We start from the raw sequence: 17,222 nt of genomic DNA on the forward strand, positions 1-17,222 counted from the left end.
AGATAAAAGTTGGAGGGTTCAGTTTTAATCAATTCGCATTGATAAATAGTTATACAGTTCTTTGACCAGTTCGCGGAAACTTCTTATCTTTTCACTTCCAGCTTACGCAATTTATTATTCACGTAGTGCTATACCTTTCGCCAGTTCAATACTACTTTTCTATACTTCTCTATTTTCCTGCGGGTATGGTAAATTTTCGCGGGTATTTAATATTGCATAACAGAAGAGTTGCTCAACAAATTCTTATTTTGCCAGACACGCAACGTTATATTAACGTTGTACTATATATAGAAACGAATTCTTTTCATCGATAAACGAGATATACGCGATATTGAAAAAGGGCTCCGATGAGAAACCAAGGCGACTCGGTCGTATTAAAATTTAATGTGCGCTTGACAATGTATACGGCATTATTAATGCATGAATGCAATTGTAATGATAGGATGTTGTCAGAAATGCTACTATTCCGCTAGAAAAAGAAAGACGAACCTGTACATTATTAAAAAGACGAAGGAGATTTCGCGACGACTGCAACAACGGGACGAGAATAAAGCCAGCAATTACACGAGGGTGAAGATATGGACATTCTACCGATAAACTTTAAGGCCCTGCGTTTTTGCGGCGCATGGAAAGAGCGGGAGGACGACAACATGTGCGTTGGATTTTTGCGCTTTTGTTACAGGTAGTACACATGAAGCAGTTATACCTAAAATATACCATACAGCAAAAGATAAAGATAGTGATAGAAAAGGTTTTTCGCATCGATCTGTGAATTTCCCCATTCCTATGAGCCTTATTCCCCTTTGCTCGCCAATTTATTCATCGATCATTTAAAGCAGTGGTAAATTTACAGGTACGCGGTTTTTCTCTTGATATACGAGTTTACGATATCCGATGTGATAGAGATGATTCGCACGCGCGACCGCGTTCAAGAGCTGACCGAAGGGCTCTTCTTAGGACTGACTTTCTTAACGCTGTGCGTGAAGTATGCAAATTTTTTGTTGCGGGAGAACGAGTTGTCCGATTTGTTGGAGTGCCTGCGCGTGAAAATATGCCTGCCGAGAAATTCCACGGAAAAGCTGATAATGGAAGAGCACAGCCGCAGAGGTACTCGAGTATTCGCAATTCGCAAATATGCATGTTGTTTGGCATAAATGTTACGTATCACGAAATATAAATACATATATCAACGATCATGAATCAACCAAGAGAATTAAGAGAAATGTATATAATTTAAATAATCACCTGTCTAAGTATCATTTTTTGTTAATGGATATTGCTATATCATACTGCAAATTGATATATACTTTGGCACTTAAATAATTGCTTTGATTAATTGCGTAATAATTAATTAATTATTATATCAATTAATATCTGTAACTGATGTTTACCTGAAGTCAAATGTTTATAACAGCTAAGTGGAGCACTATCGCGTTCATGATGATATCGTATGCAACCGCGTTAGGCTTCGTCCTAACGCCAGCTCTAGAGCTACTCAAGGGGGGCGAGCGTGTGCTGCCAGTGAAGTCATACATCCCGTATTCCGTGTCAAATCTACTTCCATATCTAGCTACGTATCTGCAGCAATTTTTGGCGCTATTTTATGCGATAATGCTTAACGTTTCCTTCGATAGTCTCGTTTACGGGTTCACGATTCAAGTTTGCGCGCAGATCGAGCTGATGTGCTGCCGATTGACGGACAGTTTAAAGAGCACCGGCGATATTTCTTCCGGACGGAAACCGGATACGGAAGCCTCGATCGTGGAATGTGTCAGACATCACTTGCTCGTGGGCATTTTGGTAAAGAAAATACGAGCGTTGTTCATATGGACGATAATGATCTTCTTTTTCTTCAGTCTGCTCATCGTGTGCACCAGTATCTTTATTCTATCAAAGGTATCGCAAGAGAAATGTTTTATTTACCCTCGCCCGTGCGACGTATATTTATTTCTTGCAGAAGAAACTACTCAGCTTTGAGTTTCTTTCGATGTTCTTATATCTGAGTGGTATGCTGCTTCAACTGTTTTATTATTGCTGGTACGGAAATGAACTTGAGTTGAAGGTAAATAAGCGTAACATTAAAAATAATACGTAGAGAAGCTTACCTTGGTCAAAAAATTTTTCATATTTCCTCAGATCTAAGAATTGAGACTTATAAAAAATTCTTAAAAAATATATATATATTTCTCAGATACTTCCCGAAATAATTGGACAAGAATTTTTAAAATATTTCAGTATCCGTACAAAACTATCTAATAAATTGCACATATTTTCTCGTATTTATTCAGATTTTTACACAAATGTGTTGGCGGGAAAAATCTGAAAATTTTTATAGATGTTCTGATTAAATATATATGAAAGATTCTCGACATTTTTCCACTAGGGTAATATTTGAAAGAAAACATTTAAATGCGAAACAGAATGTTTAAAAAGTTTTATGATTCAAAAAGCAACTTGCGATGATTGTTTGAATATTATCTCGCATTGAGAAGAGTTATATCTCCGTGCGAAAATATAATTATATTAGTTGGTTAACACTTTGCAAATTTCTACCGCAGAGTAAAGGCATCGTGACTGCTGTGTATTCCAGCGACTGGACAATGGTGACACCGCAAGAACGCAGATTGCTGATGTTTATTATGATAAGCAGCCAAAGAGGAATAATGCTCTCCTATCACGGAGTATTTGCGTTATCTCTTAACACTTTTACTTGGGTAAGTAAATGTGTTAGTATAAATAATAATTAGAACATAAATTTACATATATATATATTTTTTACGTGTATTGCGAGATTCGTGTTTGAGGTATAAAAATTATTGCGATAGTTATCTGCGCATTCGAGTTATGGCAGGAAACAATTGCGCAAATTAACATGAGTAAAAATAGATCTTTTTTACGCGTTTCGTAGTGATGTAATATCTTATTTCCGCAGATTTGCAGGACTTCTTATTCAGCTTACAATCTCCTGCAGCGAGCAACCAATTAATTGACTGTCGTATTGTATATAATGAAAGAAATAACACTTATTTTGCTGTGCAAAATAATCTTATATCTTGTTAGACAAAACGTAAGATACGGCGCAGTATTTTTTTTAAAAGATCTACTATTAGCAGGTCGCAATGAGAGTAATATCCGTTGGACGCATATTACAAATATAACGATGCATTGTTAGGTGCATCGTTAAAAAATGTGACGAGGTAGTAGTGATTCATATATAAAATTTTAAGAATCCTATAAGATAAAATGCAGTTCCATAAAATTGATACGCAGTTTTGGTGGTACGGGATCCACTAAAAACATGGAAGAACACAAGACTGTCTGCTCTTAAGTAAATGAAAAATATTGTCTATAAATATTCTAAGAATATTTTTGGATTATGGCACCGTTCTCTTGTTCTGTCGGAAATATCTTTTTATCTTTGCGTATATTAACGAAAAGGGATGAGGCACTTTTCACGTCTGCTGCTCTAATTCGTCGTTGTTAGTTTAATTTGGGCCACGTTATTAGCAATTTTGGCCACGAAGGCGTTCCATTTGCCATGCTTGACTTGCCATTTGCCCAACGCACTCCGATGTTGTCGTTTGCTCAGGCTGCTGTAAGTCTGAATTAATCGCCAGTTGCTTGAGACTCTTGAGATCTGAGTTGACGCTTATGATACCCATGAAGGCCTCGTAAAAGTCGTAACTCAGTCCCTTAGCACCCCAGACTCACGGGTCGTCGTTAGAGACCACCACGGGCGAGCCCGATGCGAACAAACTGGCCGCGGGATGATTCCTCATAGTCTCCACAAGACCGAGAACGTAGTTTGAGATGGGACAGACCTCCAATGCGATGTCTAACTGCTGCATTAACTTCCAGAAGAGCGGTACACTTTTACGTTCTTCGTTTCTGCGGTGTGTATGGAAAGACCGTTAGAATAACAACTTGACTTCACACTTTGTCAGTTTTTGCTACAGGTAAAATAATTATAACGTTAAGCTAAAATGGACTTAGTAATTTTGTTAAAAACATTTTATCGTTAATACATTAAAATTGAAAATTGTGGAAATAGTACTCGTTAATTAAGTGATAAAAATTTTTAGAAACTGTAATATGTGCAATGCACATTCTTCTTCTCTTTTATATAAATTTGATAAATATACAATCGCTGCTGTACTATATTACTTACGATATTTGAGATAATCTAGCTTGTACGTATGAGAAACAACGTGGAGGATTTAACGGAAGGTCTATTCTCGTCTTAACTTTCGTGAGCATGTGCCTAAAGTATTTCAACATTTTGGTACGACATTGCAAATTACGTGACTTGCTAGATTGTTTTCGCGCAAAGCTATGTCAGCCAAGGGATTCAACGCAGGAATCAATACTGAGACGATACAATCTCAAAGGTATTTTATTGCTCCTAAAGGCAGATCAAGGCCTTCAGAATTTCAGTTGGTATATAAAATATTAATGATTAAAATCTTTTGTTAAAAAAAAATAATGTACTTACGAATATAGAAATAAATATTTATATTATAGTTTGTGAAAAAGAGATTTGTCGGTATAATAAATAGTTAGCTACGTAGCAAGTTTTGTTAATTATTATATGGACAGCAAACATATTTGTTAAGAAGATTAATTTTATTTGTTAGCATAGGAGAACTCTGGTAAATAACAAATTTATTCAGTTTTTTTCACCTATTTTTTTTTTATTTCCTTTATTCTTATACCAACATTCTACCAGCGATAATTTTCTTGCAAAGGCAAAATGGAGAAGTCTGCTATTCGTGATGGCCATCAGTCAAAAAGGATTGAAATTGTCTTATTACGGAATTTTTAGCTTGGGTTTTAACACTTTCATTGGGGTAAGTTTGCAATGACGCGGTGTGCTTTATGTATATATACCTGGCCTAGCGGCAGTAACAAGATAGTCGACGATTCTTCCTTTTGCAGATTTTGAAAATCTCCTACTCTACCTTTAATGTTCTACAACAGTCGATGTGACAACACCTGTATTATAGAAAGAATGACAACTTATATAGAAATATATATCAAGAGACACGGTAGTGTCTCGCGCCAAGTACACGCGGAGCGAGACCGACCGTGACTCTTTTACGCGACGCGACGGGTTGCGAGTACTCGAGATGTTGAGATCTCGATAACGAGTGATTTTCTTAACGCGAGCGTGAAATGGGCCGCTTTTCGCACTTGTTTTAAGTGAGCAAAACGATCCATTTTGCAATGATGACGTAAGCGTTGAAACATGGAGCCATTTCTCAACTAGTGGAGAAATGAAATTGTAAAATAAGCGCGAAAAGCGGCCTGTTTCACGCTCTTGTTAGGAAAAATAGTATGAACAACTCGTGGGAAAAATGGTCGAGCCCAAATGAGTGTGACGAGCCCAACTTCACACTCATTCAGAATCGACCACTTTTCCCACTAGTTGTACAATATACTATTTCTTATATTCATGTATTTTAGACACACATAAAAGTTCTTTAAAGTAGAATCGTCTCTAAATTATTGATTATTAATAATTTTTTACTATAACCAGTATCCTGCGTGACAGTGTAGAAGGAAATTAAAAAGGGAAAGGAAAATCAAGCCAAAGATAAAGATTGTGATTTTTTGTGAGTTTAGGTCTAAGTAGTTTAGAGTAGTTTAAGAGGGCAACGAGCGTACAATGGTATGGATGGATGAGTGAGGATAAGTTTTAAATTGTAAACCAAGTCCCTTCCTGGCTATTTATGTAAAAGCTGAAGTAAATAAATTCTATTCATTTATTAAATATCTAGATGGTTTTTATGTAATAAGTAATAATATCTTTTATATAATAATATTAAGTCAATTTGACTTTTATCTAACTTTTTGATAATAATAGCGTTAAAATAAAAAAAAATCTCTATCATCGATACGTTTTATGTTTCATCACCAGTGTTCATCTTTATTCCGTTTATTCGCTACGTGAATATTAGTGTTGGCTATATTTTATTTGTCGCGACTATATATTTTTTGTCTGGAACAGACGTAGCATTATATAATGCTTTACAACAGAAATATCGGTGCTATTGAATTATTCACGCGTCGATATATGCCAACTAAGAAACTCTACGAAGGAAGAAATAATAGAGGAATAATAAAAAAAAAAAAATAACAAGATAATTAATTAAGACTAACAAATGCAATCCAGAGCTAACTCGTTTCGCACAATTAATCAATACGATTGATCTAATTATCATGTATATCCACGTTGCTAAAATTTAACTTTAACATTTATGCTTTATATTGACACTTGCGGTTTTTTAACGAGATAAATCGAAATATTCGTGACAACTAAGCGCTTTTTTTATTTTTAAAATAATATATCGTAAGTAATTGGTTTGGGAGTATCATTTTAGGATTATGCAAAGGAAGAAGCGTGAAACTTACCTGCGAAATCGTATCCTGTTTTGTCTCGAAAGCATTTCCATATATGGCGACGTACTTGCAACAGTTTGCAGCTGTTTATCCAATAATACTCAACGTTTTCTTTGACTCGCTCTGTTTCGCGAATCAACAACGAATCGGTAACAAATGAATCGAATTAGTCTGTTATCGATTAAAGAAATGAACTATTAAACCAGATTATACAGGGTGAGTTTTATTTCGTGTGCCAAATATCTCCGCCAAATATCTCAGAAATTATTGGTTTATTGTTTCAGATAAAAGTTGGAGGGTTCAGTTTTAATCAATTCGCATTGATATATAGTTATACAGTTCTTCGTCCAGTTCGCGGAAACTTCTTATCTTTTCACTTCTAGCTTACGCAGTTTATTATTCACGTAGCGCTATACCTTTCGTCAGTTCAATACTACTTTTCTATATCTCTATTTTCCTGCGGGTATTTAATATTGCATAAGAGAAGAGTTGCTCAACAAATTCTTATTTTGCGAGATATGCAACGTTATATTAACGTCATACTATATATATAGAAACGAATTCTTTTCTTCGATAAATGAAATATACGCGCGGTTGAAAAAGAGCTCCGATGAGAAATCGAGGCGACTCGGTCGTATTAAAATTTAATGTGCGCTTGACAACGTATACGGCATTATTAATGCATGAATGCAATTGTAATGATAGGATGTTGTCAGAAATGTTACTATCCCGCTAGAAAAAGAAAGACGAATCTGTACATTATTAAAAAGACGAAGGAGATTTCGCGACGACTGCAACAACGGGACGAGAATAAAGCCAGCAATTACACGAGGATGAAGATATGGACATTCTACCGATAAACTTTAAGGCCCTGCGTTTTTGCGGCGCATGGAAAGAGCGGGAGGACGACAACATGTGCGTTGGATTTTTGCGCTTTTGTTACAGGTAGTACACATGAAGCAGTTATACCTAAAATATACCATACAGCAAAAGATAAAGATAGTGATAGAAAAGGTTTTTCGCATCGATCTGTGAATTTCCCCATTCCTATGAGCCTTATTTCCCTTTGCTCGCCAATTTATTCATCGATCATTTAAAGCAGTGGTAAATTTACAGGTACGCGGTTTTTCTCTTGATATACGAGTTTACGATATCCGATGTGATAGAGATGATTCGCATGCGCGACCGCGTTCAAGAGCTGACAGAAAGGCTCTTCTCAGGATTGACTTGCTTAACGCTGTGCGTAAAGTATGCGAATTTTCTGTTGCGGGAGAACGAGCTGTCGGATTTGTTGGAATGCTTGCGCGTGAAAATGTGCCAGCCGAGAAATTCGACGGAAAAGCTGATAATGGAAGAGCATAACCGCAGAGGTACTCGAGTATTCGCAATTCGCAAATATGCATGTTATTTGGCATACATGTTACGTATCACAAATTATAAATACATATATCAACGATCAATAATTAACCAAGACAAAAATAAAAGTAATATATATAATAGAAATAATTACCTGTCTAAAGATCATTTTTTTTAATTGGATATTGCTATATCATACTACAAATTGATAAATACTTTAGCACTTAAATAGTTGCTTTGATTAATTGTCTAATAATTAATTAATTATGCTAACAGTTAATTAATTGTTAGCATACTTAAATATTGTGTAACAATTTAATCTTTGTGGCAAACGTACAATTTTGTTAAAATATTATGTCTTAAAGTTTTTCTGTTATCTAACATGCATGTAGATATCAAAGATATTGGATTACGAAAATGTATAAATGGATTTTTTATTTCCTTTGATTTGATAAAATATTAAAATATAATTAAAGTTAATTGTGCGTCGACGGTGTGTGCACACATTTTTTATTTCTTCTTAATTAGAAAAACTCGTAGTAAAGAAAGATAAAAAAAATCAATTAAATATCTGTAACTGATATTTACCGGAAGTCAAATGTTTATAACAGCTAAGTGGAGCACTATCGCGTTCATGATGATATCGTATGCGACCGCGTTAGGCTTCGTCTTAACGCCAGCTCTACAGCTACTCAAGGGGGGCGAGCATGTGCTGCCGTTGAAGTCATACATCCCGTATTCCGTGTCAAATCTACTTCCATATCTAGCTACGTATCTGCAGCAATTTTTGGTGCTATTTTATGCGATAATGCTTAACGTTTCCTTCGACTGTCTCGTTTACGGCTTTACGATTCAAGTTTGCGGGCAGATCGAGCTTATGTGCTGCCGATTGACGGACAGTTTGAAGAGCACCGGCGATATTTCTTCCGGACGGAAGACGGATACGGAAGCCTCAATCGTGGAATGCGTCAGACATCATTTGCTCGTGGGCATTCTGGTGAAGAAAATACGAGCGTTGTTCATATGGACGATAATGATCTTCTTCTTCTTCAGTCTGCTCATCGTATGCACCAGTATCTTCATTCTATCAAAGGTATCGCAAGAGAGATATTTCATTTACCCTCGGCCGTGCGACGTACATTTATTTCTTGCAGAAGAAATTACTCAGCTTTGAGTTTCTTTCAATGTTCTTATATCTGAGTGGTATGCTGCTTCAACTGTTTTACTATTGCTGGTACGGAAATGAACTTGAGTTGAAGGTAAATAAGCGTAACGTTAAAAATAAATACGTAGAGAAGCTTACCTTAGTCAAAAAATTTCTCATATTTTTTCAGAAATTTTCTAAGAATTGACTTATGAAAAATTCTTAAAAAAAATATATAAACTTCTCAGATACTTTCAGAAATTATTGGACAAGGATTTTTGGAATATTTCGGTATCCGTACGATAATATCTAATAATTTGCACAGATTTTCTCGTATTTATTCAGATTTTTACAAAGATGTGTTGGCAGGAAAAATCTGAAATATTCTATTATTTTGTCTCAGCTTTTCTGAAAACGTTTCAATTCGTATAAAAAATTTGAAAAATTCTGAAAATTTTTATAGAAATTCTGATTAATCATATATGAAAAACTTTGAGACATTTTTCCACGAGGGTAATATTTGAAAGGAAACATTTAAATGCGAAACAGAAGGTTTAAAAAGTTTTATGATTAAAAAAAAAACAACTTGCGATGATTGTTCGAACATTATCCCGCATTGAGAAGAGTTAATATCTCCGTGCGAAAAAATATATTAGTTAATGCTTTGCAAATTTCTGCCGCAGAGTAAAGGCATCGTGACCGCTGTGTATTCCAGCGACTGGACAATGGTGACACCGCAAGAACGCAGATTGCTGATGCTGATTATGATAAGCAGTCAAAGAGGAATAATGCTTTCTTATCACGGAGTATTTGCGTTATCTCTTAACACTTTTACTTGGGTAAGTAAATGTGTTAGTAAAAAATAATTAAAACATAAATTTACATATATGTTTTTTTACGTGTATTGCGAGATTCGTGTTTAAGGTATAAAAATTATTGCGGTAGTTATCTGCGCTTTTGAATTATGGCAGAAAACAAGTGCGCAAATTAACATGAGTATAAATAGATCTTTCTTACGCGTTTCGCAGTGATGTAATATCTTATTTCCGCAGATTTGCAGGACTTCTTATTCAGCTTACAATTTCCTGCAGCGAGCATCCAATTAATCGACTGTCGTATGTATATAATGAAAGAAGTAACACTTATTTTGTTGTGCAAGATAATCTTATATCTTATTAAACAAAACGTAAAATACGGCGCAGTATTTTTTTCAAAAGATCTATTATTTCGCAATAATAGTAATATCCATTGGACGCATATTATAAGTGTAACGGTGCATTGTTAGGTGCATCGTTAAAAAATGTGACGAGGTAGTAGTGATTTATATATAAAATTGTAAGAATCCTATAAGATAAAATGCAGTTCTACAAAGTTGATACGCAGTGTTGGTGGTACTGGTTCCACTAAAAACATGGAAGAACACAAGACTGTAGGCTCTAAACTAGATAAAAAATATTGTCTATAAATATTCTGAGAATATTTTTGGATTATGGCACCGTTCTGTTGAGAATATCCTTTTATCTTTGCGTATATTAACGAAAAGGGATGAGGCATTTTTCACGTCTGCTGCTCTAATTGTCGTAATTAGCAAGTTTGGCCACAAAGGCGTCCCACTTGACTTTCCATTTTCCCAACGCACTCCGCTGTTGTTGTTTGCTCAAGCTGCTGTAAGTCAATGAATTAATCGCCAGTTGCTTGAGACTCCTGAGATCTGAGTCGGCGCTCATGATACCCATGAAGGCCTCGTAAAAGTCGTAACTCAGTCCCTTAGCACCCCAGACTGCCGGGTCGTCGTTAGAGATAACCACGGGCGAGTCCAATGCGAATAAACTGGCCGCGGGATGATTCCTCATGTCCTCCACAAGACCGAGAACCTGGTTTGAGATGGGACAGACTTCCACTGCGATGCCTAATTGCTGCACTAATTTCCAGAGGAACGGATGCTTCGTTAACGCGTATCTGAAAAAATGCCGCAAGTGTCGATGTTTAAAACCAGTCCGCTGAAGTATTTTAAGCAAATATTTTTGGTATACCTACCACAACTCATTTTACTAAATTTTGGAATAAAAATTTAGACAAGCCGAGACACTACGAAATAACTCTAGATAAGTAAGGGAAAATCGTAAATTGCTCTTTGCATCTGACTTCTGAATAATTTTTTATGTTTTAATTCAATGTTTAATTCATATCATTAATTTATCTTTTTCTGTTTGTTTTACTTACCCGTGGCCGATGCGTTTGGTGTTAAGCAAGATAGCGTCGAAGAGATTGTAGTCGGTCGACGTTCCGTACCATTTCGTTTCGCCGGCGTGAAAAAAAAATGGAATTTCCGGTTCAACGGTATCCAATTTGTTGGCAAATTCTCTGAGGAATTTCCCCTTGTCTTCCTGGCCGACCAAGTCGAAACCAGCGATAAAATCCGGATAGAAAAGTTTTAGCTGCGTCAACGTTGTCAGGTAGTTCTCTACTTTTTCTTGGTTGGCGCGACGTCCTGGCGCGTATATGATCTTAGCACCAATGAAGTCCGGATGATCCTTTACAAACCTGTCGCGTTCATTAATATGTTACGTTATCTCGCTCGAAATATTTCTTGGCGTAGCCGCCGAATATTGAATTAACCAGCAAAACGAAATATCTTCTTTCATGAAATTTTATTTTCGAGACTACCAATTGGGAAATTGTTGTATCTCATTTATTTATTGAGAAATAGGAAAAATTGTACTTTATTTATTTACTAATTTAGTAATCTGAGACTAGAGAAATAAGATAATTGAAAAAAAGCATCTTACCTATCAGTAACGTTCTTGAGGATCTGCACCATTTTGTACGACCCGTACGTCTTACCGTCGAGATCGTATATCGACGTCAGCGTTGATCGTATCTCTGCGTACATCACGTTGTCCTCGTAGAGTTCCTGGAGATTGCGATAATGGAGGTCCTCGAAGACGGGTCGGTACGATACGAGGAACCTCCACGCCTTGAAGACGCTATCGAACTTCTCCCATGCCTTGTCGACGGTGTTGTAAGCGCTGTTCGGGTTTTCTGTGACCATGGTCATGGACCGCTTGATCTTCTCGTTAATAGCGTCGGCCCGGATTGGATTTTCACGCACCTTGCTCAGCAATTTCCAATTGCAATCGTTGCCGGGCACGTCAAAGAATTTGAGCCGCAGGTTGCTGTTCTCATCGCACACGTACAGATTTTCGCGATAAGTCAGGTTGAACCGATATTCGAGCGAGGCGATAGCGGTACTGTGAGCGTGGAGAACAGCACCCTTAGGCATGTCGCGCAGAATCTTGAACACCTCGGACTTCTCGATTTCCGGTATCACTTCCATGAAGTTGTACGACGGTAAGAAGCTATCGCCGGTCATGAAACCTGCGGAAAATGCGAGGATTCCGATGTCGTAAACCAAGCATTAGAAAATTAGAGTTATACCCAAAGTATTACTTTGAGTCTTTCGTTAGTCATTTTCCCATTACGCTTCCTAAGTTATACCCCCCCACTATCGGTCTTCTATTATCTAGCGTGTTTTTGGGTAAACATTACGTTAAAATGTCACGTCTGATAAATTGTGGGACATGTCCGTCGTAAAAGCGGATATTCTAATGTGTTCTCACGCTGTAAATGGTTCACGGTTTCGTGCGCAATCATTGATAATGCTTTAAAACACGTTATTTGAAATAATTTGAAATATGTGTGAGAAGGTCACTCAGAAAGCGTGAATGCTTTTAAACAAAGATAATTTGAAGAGTGAGATTATCGCAGTTACCGTGGAGATAATATGCTGTGATATAATTCTTTTAAAAAGGAGTGAGAAGAGCCTTGGGCAACCAGAGTTCGTTCCGTAAAAGAATTAAATGCGGCGATGATTAATGCGTTAATAGGTAACCAAAGGAGTTTGATGTGCAATTTTCGATAAAGTTCACTGCAATTAATTATTTTATAATAATTTGCAGAGTATAAGTTTTTTTATGTTCATCATAAGGCATATATATATCACATCAATTAATCGGTGCACTTTGACTTGGTATTTTTTTTATGTGTAGTAAGAAAAGAGACAGACGCAGAGTCTTCTCGTTCGGACGAGAACGCGGTAACAGATGAATTGTTTTTGGCGAGATTGCCTAAGCGACGGAGTACGTTTGACGATCGTCGGACGAAGGACTCTCGCGTCTCTCCCGTTTTTGTCAGATTAAAAAATAACTGTTGAGCAAGCCACATTGACTCTCTTTATTTACGATTAAGTCTTTTCTCTCCTCCGCGCCCTACATATGTGTAAGTGTGTTTGAACCCTTTTGAAATGTCAATTAAATCTGATGTATATAATTTGGATTTATTTGTTTTATGAACTTAAACTCGGTTCAAGGGCTGTGGAAACGGCTCGTAAGGTAGCATTTTTGGAGAAGATGTGATAAGAAAACGTAATGTGTGCACAGTGATGGTTCAAGAAGATATTCTGATTTAAAAGGTCGTATAGATAAACGAAAGAAGTCAATAACGTTAAACTTTGCATGTTTTTTTAGTCTTATTTCAAGAATATATTTTTATTTTTTAAGTAACAAAAACGCACTTCTTTTTATATATTATATTCTGGTCACTAGGAGCTCACACAAAAAAACGCATATGGACGTTGTAAATAATTTTAGCTGTTCTAGGTAGGTATTTGAAATGTAAAAACCAACAATTTTCTTATTCAGAAAAAATATAGCTATTGTTTAAACTAGAATAAATATTATTATTAGTTTTTTCTTTTAATAAAATATACTAACACAATTTTGAGGAAAAACTATAGGATTTTTAATAAAAAGGTCGCTATTTTGTCTGGAACGGAAGTATTGGTTTAGTTCTAGTTCAGACGATATATAGCCACACTTTTTCTGATGAATAAAAAAAATTTTTGCGTTTCAGATACCTAGAATCATTTACACCGTCTATATATGTTTTTTTCGAGTTCCTATTAACCAGTTTTTATAACATAAAAAAGAGGAGCGTTTTTGTTACTTAAAAAATAAAATATTAAATAAAATATTAAATAAGGAACTAAAAAAACATGCAAAGTTTAACGTTATTCTGATGCGTTATTCACTTTTTTTGTTTTCTTACAAAAATTACTGAAAAAAACTTTTTATACGACTTTTCAAACCGGAATACTCCCCTTAAAAAAATTGTTTCTGGAAAATAATTATTTGAAGATGCACCACTTTATTCAGAAAGACCCTCTATTATAGATAATTATATTAATATTATAGATAATGAAAAACTATATATATGGTTGTTGAAAACAATTCGAAAGTAATGTGGCAAGAACTTTCTCAAATGTTTGAGGTGAGTGACAAAACAATTTGTTTACATTTGCATCAATTTGGAATGTTTAATATAAAGAATCGCACGAACTTTTTTGATTACCTGAAACGTTAAATAAAAATTCTTTTGGATTTATTTGCGAAACTTGCTTCAACGTGACATCTGTTTTATAAAAAAAGAAAAAGAATCTACAGTAATTTTTAAGGATGTATGGGTGACATCTCAAAGCATTACCAAAAATCTAAAAATTTCATAGATTGTTCTATTATACGTCTAAGTATCTGTATAAAATTTCAGCACAATTCTCTTACTGTTTCAAAAGTTATTGTAATTAAGGATTAGAGGTATTTCAAATATATTCAGAAAGTGCTGTAAATTGTTTCTAAATTAAATTAAAAATATTCTGTAAAATTTTGAGATTTGTTATTTAAGAGTTATTTAAGTTTAAAGTTGATAAAATTAACATTATCCCTTATAGAGTCCTGACATTTTTGCTGTAAATATAAATAAAATATAAATAAACCATTAAGATATTTCTTAAACTTTTTTTATGTGTAAGACATACATCATTGATATTGTATTTTAAGTTTCATTGCCACAAAAAAATTTTTTTAATGGTTTAAACAATACTAATTATTTAAATAACAAAAAATTATACTCAAACTGTTAACGGTAATCCCTTCTAACATATAAAAAATTTTGAGTTGTTTGACATACATGCAAAGTCTTCTTTTATTGAAAGTTTAACTTTTAGCAAGGACTGTACGACCCATGCATCCTTAAAGCAGCAATCTTTTCTTCGAATTCATTTAATCGCAGACAAAACAAATCGCGGCGGTCAACCTCGAATCGATCGCGTTCTAACAATTGTAAGTGAAAGGTGATCGAACCGTCGTGGATTTCTCGTAATTTGGCTCTCATTAGGATCTCATTGGCCTTGGTCTCGATGAAATTGAGTTCCAGTTTGCCACCCAAGGACTGTTGTTTTTCCTCCGACATCATTTGCTTTCGCATCTCCCAGTACTTGTTTTGCGGGGTCCTATGCAAAAACCGGGACAGCGATAGACCGAAGCTCTCGAGGGGTTGCGCGAGGATCGTCTGGCAGCAGATCAGGATCGCCAAAGTGAACAAGATCGCTCTGGCCATGGTCGTGGAGAACTATTTACAGCCGCGAGTTATTGTCGTCGTTGAGTCTTTCGAAGCCTTGGCAGACCGCCTCGTTGAAAAGTCACGTGCACGATCCTGCGTACTCAATAATGTAATGTGATCGTCGCGGCCGCTCGATCTCCACTGAACGCTCTTACCATCGTGTTCACCATTATAGATACGTGAGGAGGAACGTGCGTACGAGCGTGACCAGTAAACTCATTGGCACCACTCGTTGACCACCTGCGTCGTTGACGACCACCAACATGTGTGTCTATTGACCTTTTGTATATAAATCAAACGTAATGGCAAAAATTCAAACACAGATGATTTATGCATCACGGTGTAAATTTATTCAGGTCGCAATTAATGAAACTTCGCGCTACATCGGCATGTATTACGCGGTGTTATTATTACACACGAAGAAAGTGCAAGCTTCGTGCAACGTTGATATCGTTAAAGAAGAGAAAGACCATTTGTTTCTTTCGCTACAAATTTATCGGCCGATTTGGGATCGTTTTCTTTTTTCACGGAGAACGAATTTAGAATTCAACGAACGAAGAGAGCATCCAAAATAAATTGAACATGTAATTGTAAGAAGAGTTTCGCAAGAATCGCAAGGATCCTTCACGATTATCTTGTTTCTGCGACTCGGCAATATCACATGTTGGTTAGACTTTATTTCTTTTAGAATTAAAGAAAACGCCAAGTTTGTTTCTTATAAATAAAATTGATACACTTCTTTTTTTTTATATTTCTCATTTAACTAATAAATTTACGAATGTAAATTTTATAATAGATAAAAATTTTTCTGTAAGATAAACTTTAAATACGTATCACAACCAAAGGTTGCGTTATAAAGATTGCCCAAAATATTCATCTCACCGCTGCACCGTGATGAAAAAAATCAGTCTTTTTAACCTTACACATCGACTAAATTATCATGATTGCCGTCTAAAGCAAATATAAATATAAACCTCGTGCCGACGATAAGATAGCACGGAAAAAACAACCATGGTTGAATTAACAAGATGCGTTTTGTTAAGCAATTTTTGGTTGAAATAAACAGAATTTCTGGTTATTTGTAATCAAATATTCTGGTACGCAACCAGAATGTTTAAGTATGATACCGTTTAGAATTTGGTTAGTGCATTTGTAGTAATAATATACAAGTATTTGGTTATTATAACTTACAGTTTATTTATTATATTATTTTATCTTATTTAATAATCCTTTCATTTGTTTAATTTTATACTATTGTCTTACGTTAGAAATGCACATACGGTAAGTGTATTTTAATAAGATATATTTCCATTTAATTATTACCTTCATAATTTTATCCCTAACAGCGGTAACAGCACATGTAGAGTCTGAGAATGTTCGGAGGATATTGCGAAAAAAATAATTTTATAAAGATGTTCCCAGTAAATTAGGTATATTCTCTCACATTCCTGATATTAGGTCTCGTTAGAAATCGTATCCAGGTATTCTGATTAAAAGAATATTTCTAATAAAATCTATATTGAAATATCTGACTATAAATCAGCAATTCTTACTCATCTCTAATGTTATGCATTATATTCATCAAGTGATTTATTTTTTACATGTTAGCTGAATTTAATATATAAATTTTCTTTAAAATATATATATAATTTTCCTTTTTTAAAATATATTTTTTCCCAAAAATAATATTTCTTTAGACTTTTTGCTAATATGAAAACATCACAGTTGATTATATCGCGAATTAGAGCGGCACTGCATGGTTGTCATTGAAATGTCACAACGAATTAATACATATGTTAATGAACGTAATTATATAAACATTATAAACGCAGAAGGGAAACGACGGCGACGGTATGAAAAAACTCCG

The 17,222-nt window shown here is 35.3% G+C and overlaps 3 protein-coding genes across 13 annotated transcripts in view; 2 read left to right on the forward strand and 1 right to left on the reverse strand.

The window, feature by feature from the left end:
* Positions 1–177: 177 nt before the first annotated feature.
* Positions 178–5,772, forward strand: LOC139812980 (odorant receptor 46a-like). 5 transcript variants are annotated; one of them, XM_071778186.1, is made up of 8 exons: positions 189–682; positions 854–1,107; positions 1,415–1,896; positions 1,958–2,062; positions 2,559–2,714; positions 2,933–4,649; positions 4,746–4,847; positions 4,936–5,772. In XM_071778186.1, the coding sequence occupies exons 1-6, from the start codon at positions 579–581 to the stop codon at positions 2,984–2,986; spliced, it is 1,155 nt and encodes a 384-aa protein (XP_071634287.1). In that variant the 5' UTR covers positions 189–578; the 3' UTR covers positions 2,987–4,649; positions 4,746–4,847; positions 4,936–5,772. The 5 variants fall into 5 exon arrangements, with proteins under 5 accessions (XP_071634289.1, XP_071634287.1, XP_071634288.1 ...); XM_071778187.1 differs by having other exon boundaries at positions 2,933–4,388; XM_071778185.1 differs by having other exon boundaries at positions 2,933–4,847.
* A 637-nt stretch (positions 5,773–6,409) lies between these two features.
* LOC139812982 (odorant receptor 46a-like) overlaps positions 6,410–17,222 on the forward strand; it is a 31,988-nt gene continuing 21,175 nt past the window's right edge. For 3 of the 7 annotated variants that reach the window (XR_011731997.1, XR_011731998.1, XM_071778190.1), the window contains exons 1-6: positions 6,419–7,344; positions 7,516–7,769; positions 8,367–8,848; positions 8,910–9,014; positions 9,583–9,738; positions 9,952–10,014. Coding sequence is in view for 5 of the 7 variants with exons in the window: in XM_071778190.1 (XP_071634291.1) it covers positions 7,241–7,344; positions 7,516–7,769; positions 8,367–8,848; positions 8,910–9,014; positions 9,583–9,738; positions 9,952–10,005 (1,155 nt within the window). In the remaining 2 variants the exon portion in view is untranslated. Of the gene's footprint in view, positions 7,345–7,501; positions 7,770–8,366; positions 8,849–8,909; positions 9,015–9,582; positions 9,739–9,927; positions 10,042–17,222 lie in introns of those variants that run through there. The other 4 variants (XM_071778193.1, XM_071778195.1, XM_071778192.1 and 1 more) reach the window with 4 other exon arrangements.
* LOC139812976 (adenosine deaminase 2) lies at positions 9,778–15,512 on the reverse strand. Its single transcript, XM_071778177.1, has 4 exons — positions 15,097–15,512; positions 11,689–12,277; positions 11,123–11,443; positions 9,778–10,858 (listed from the first exon to the last, which is right to left on the reverse strand). The coding sequence occupies exons 1-4, from the start codon at positions 15,350–15,352 to the stop codon at positions 10,471–10,473; spliced, it is 1,554 nt and encodes a 517-aa protein (XP_071634278.1). The 5' UTR covers positions 15,353–15,512; the 3' UTR covers positions 9,778–10,470.

This window comes from Temnothorax longispinosus, chromosome 5 (assembly GCF_030848805.1).
Source record: "Temnothorax longispinosus isolate EJ_2023e chromosome 5, Tlon_JGU_v1, whole genome shotgun sequence".
NCBI lineage: Eukaryota > Metazoa > Arthropoda > Insecta > Hymenoptera > Formicidae > Temnothorax > Temnothorax longispinosus.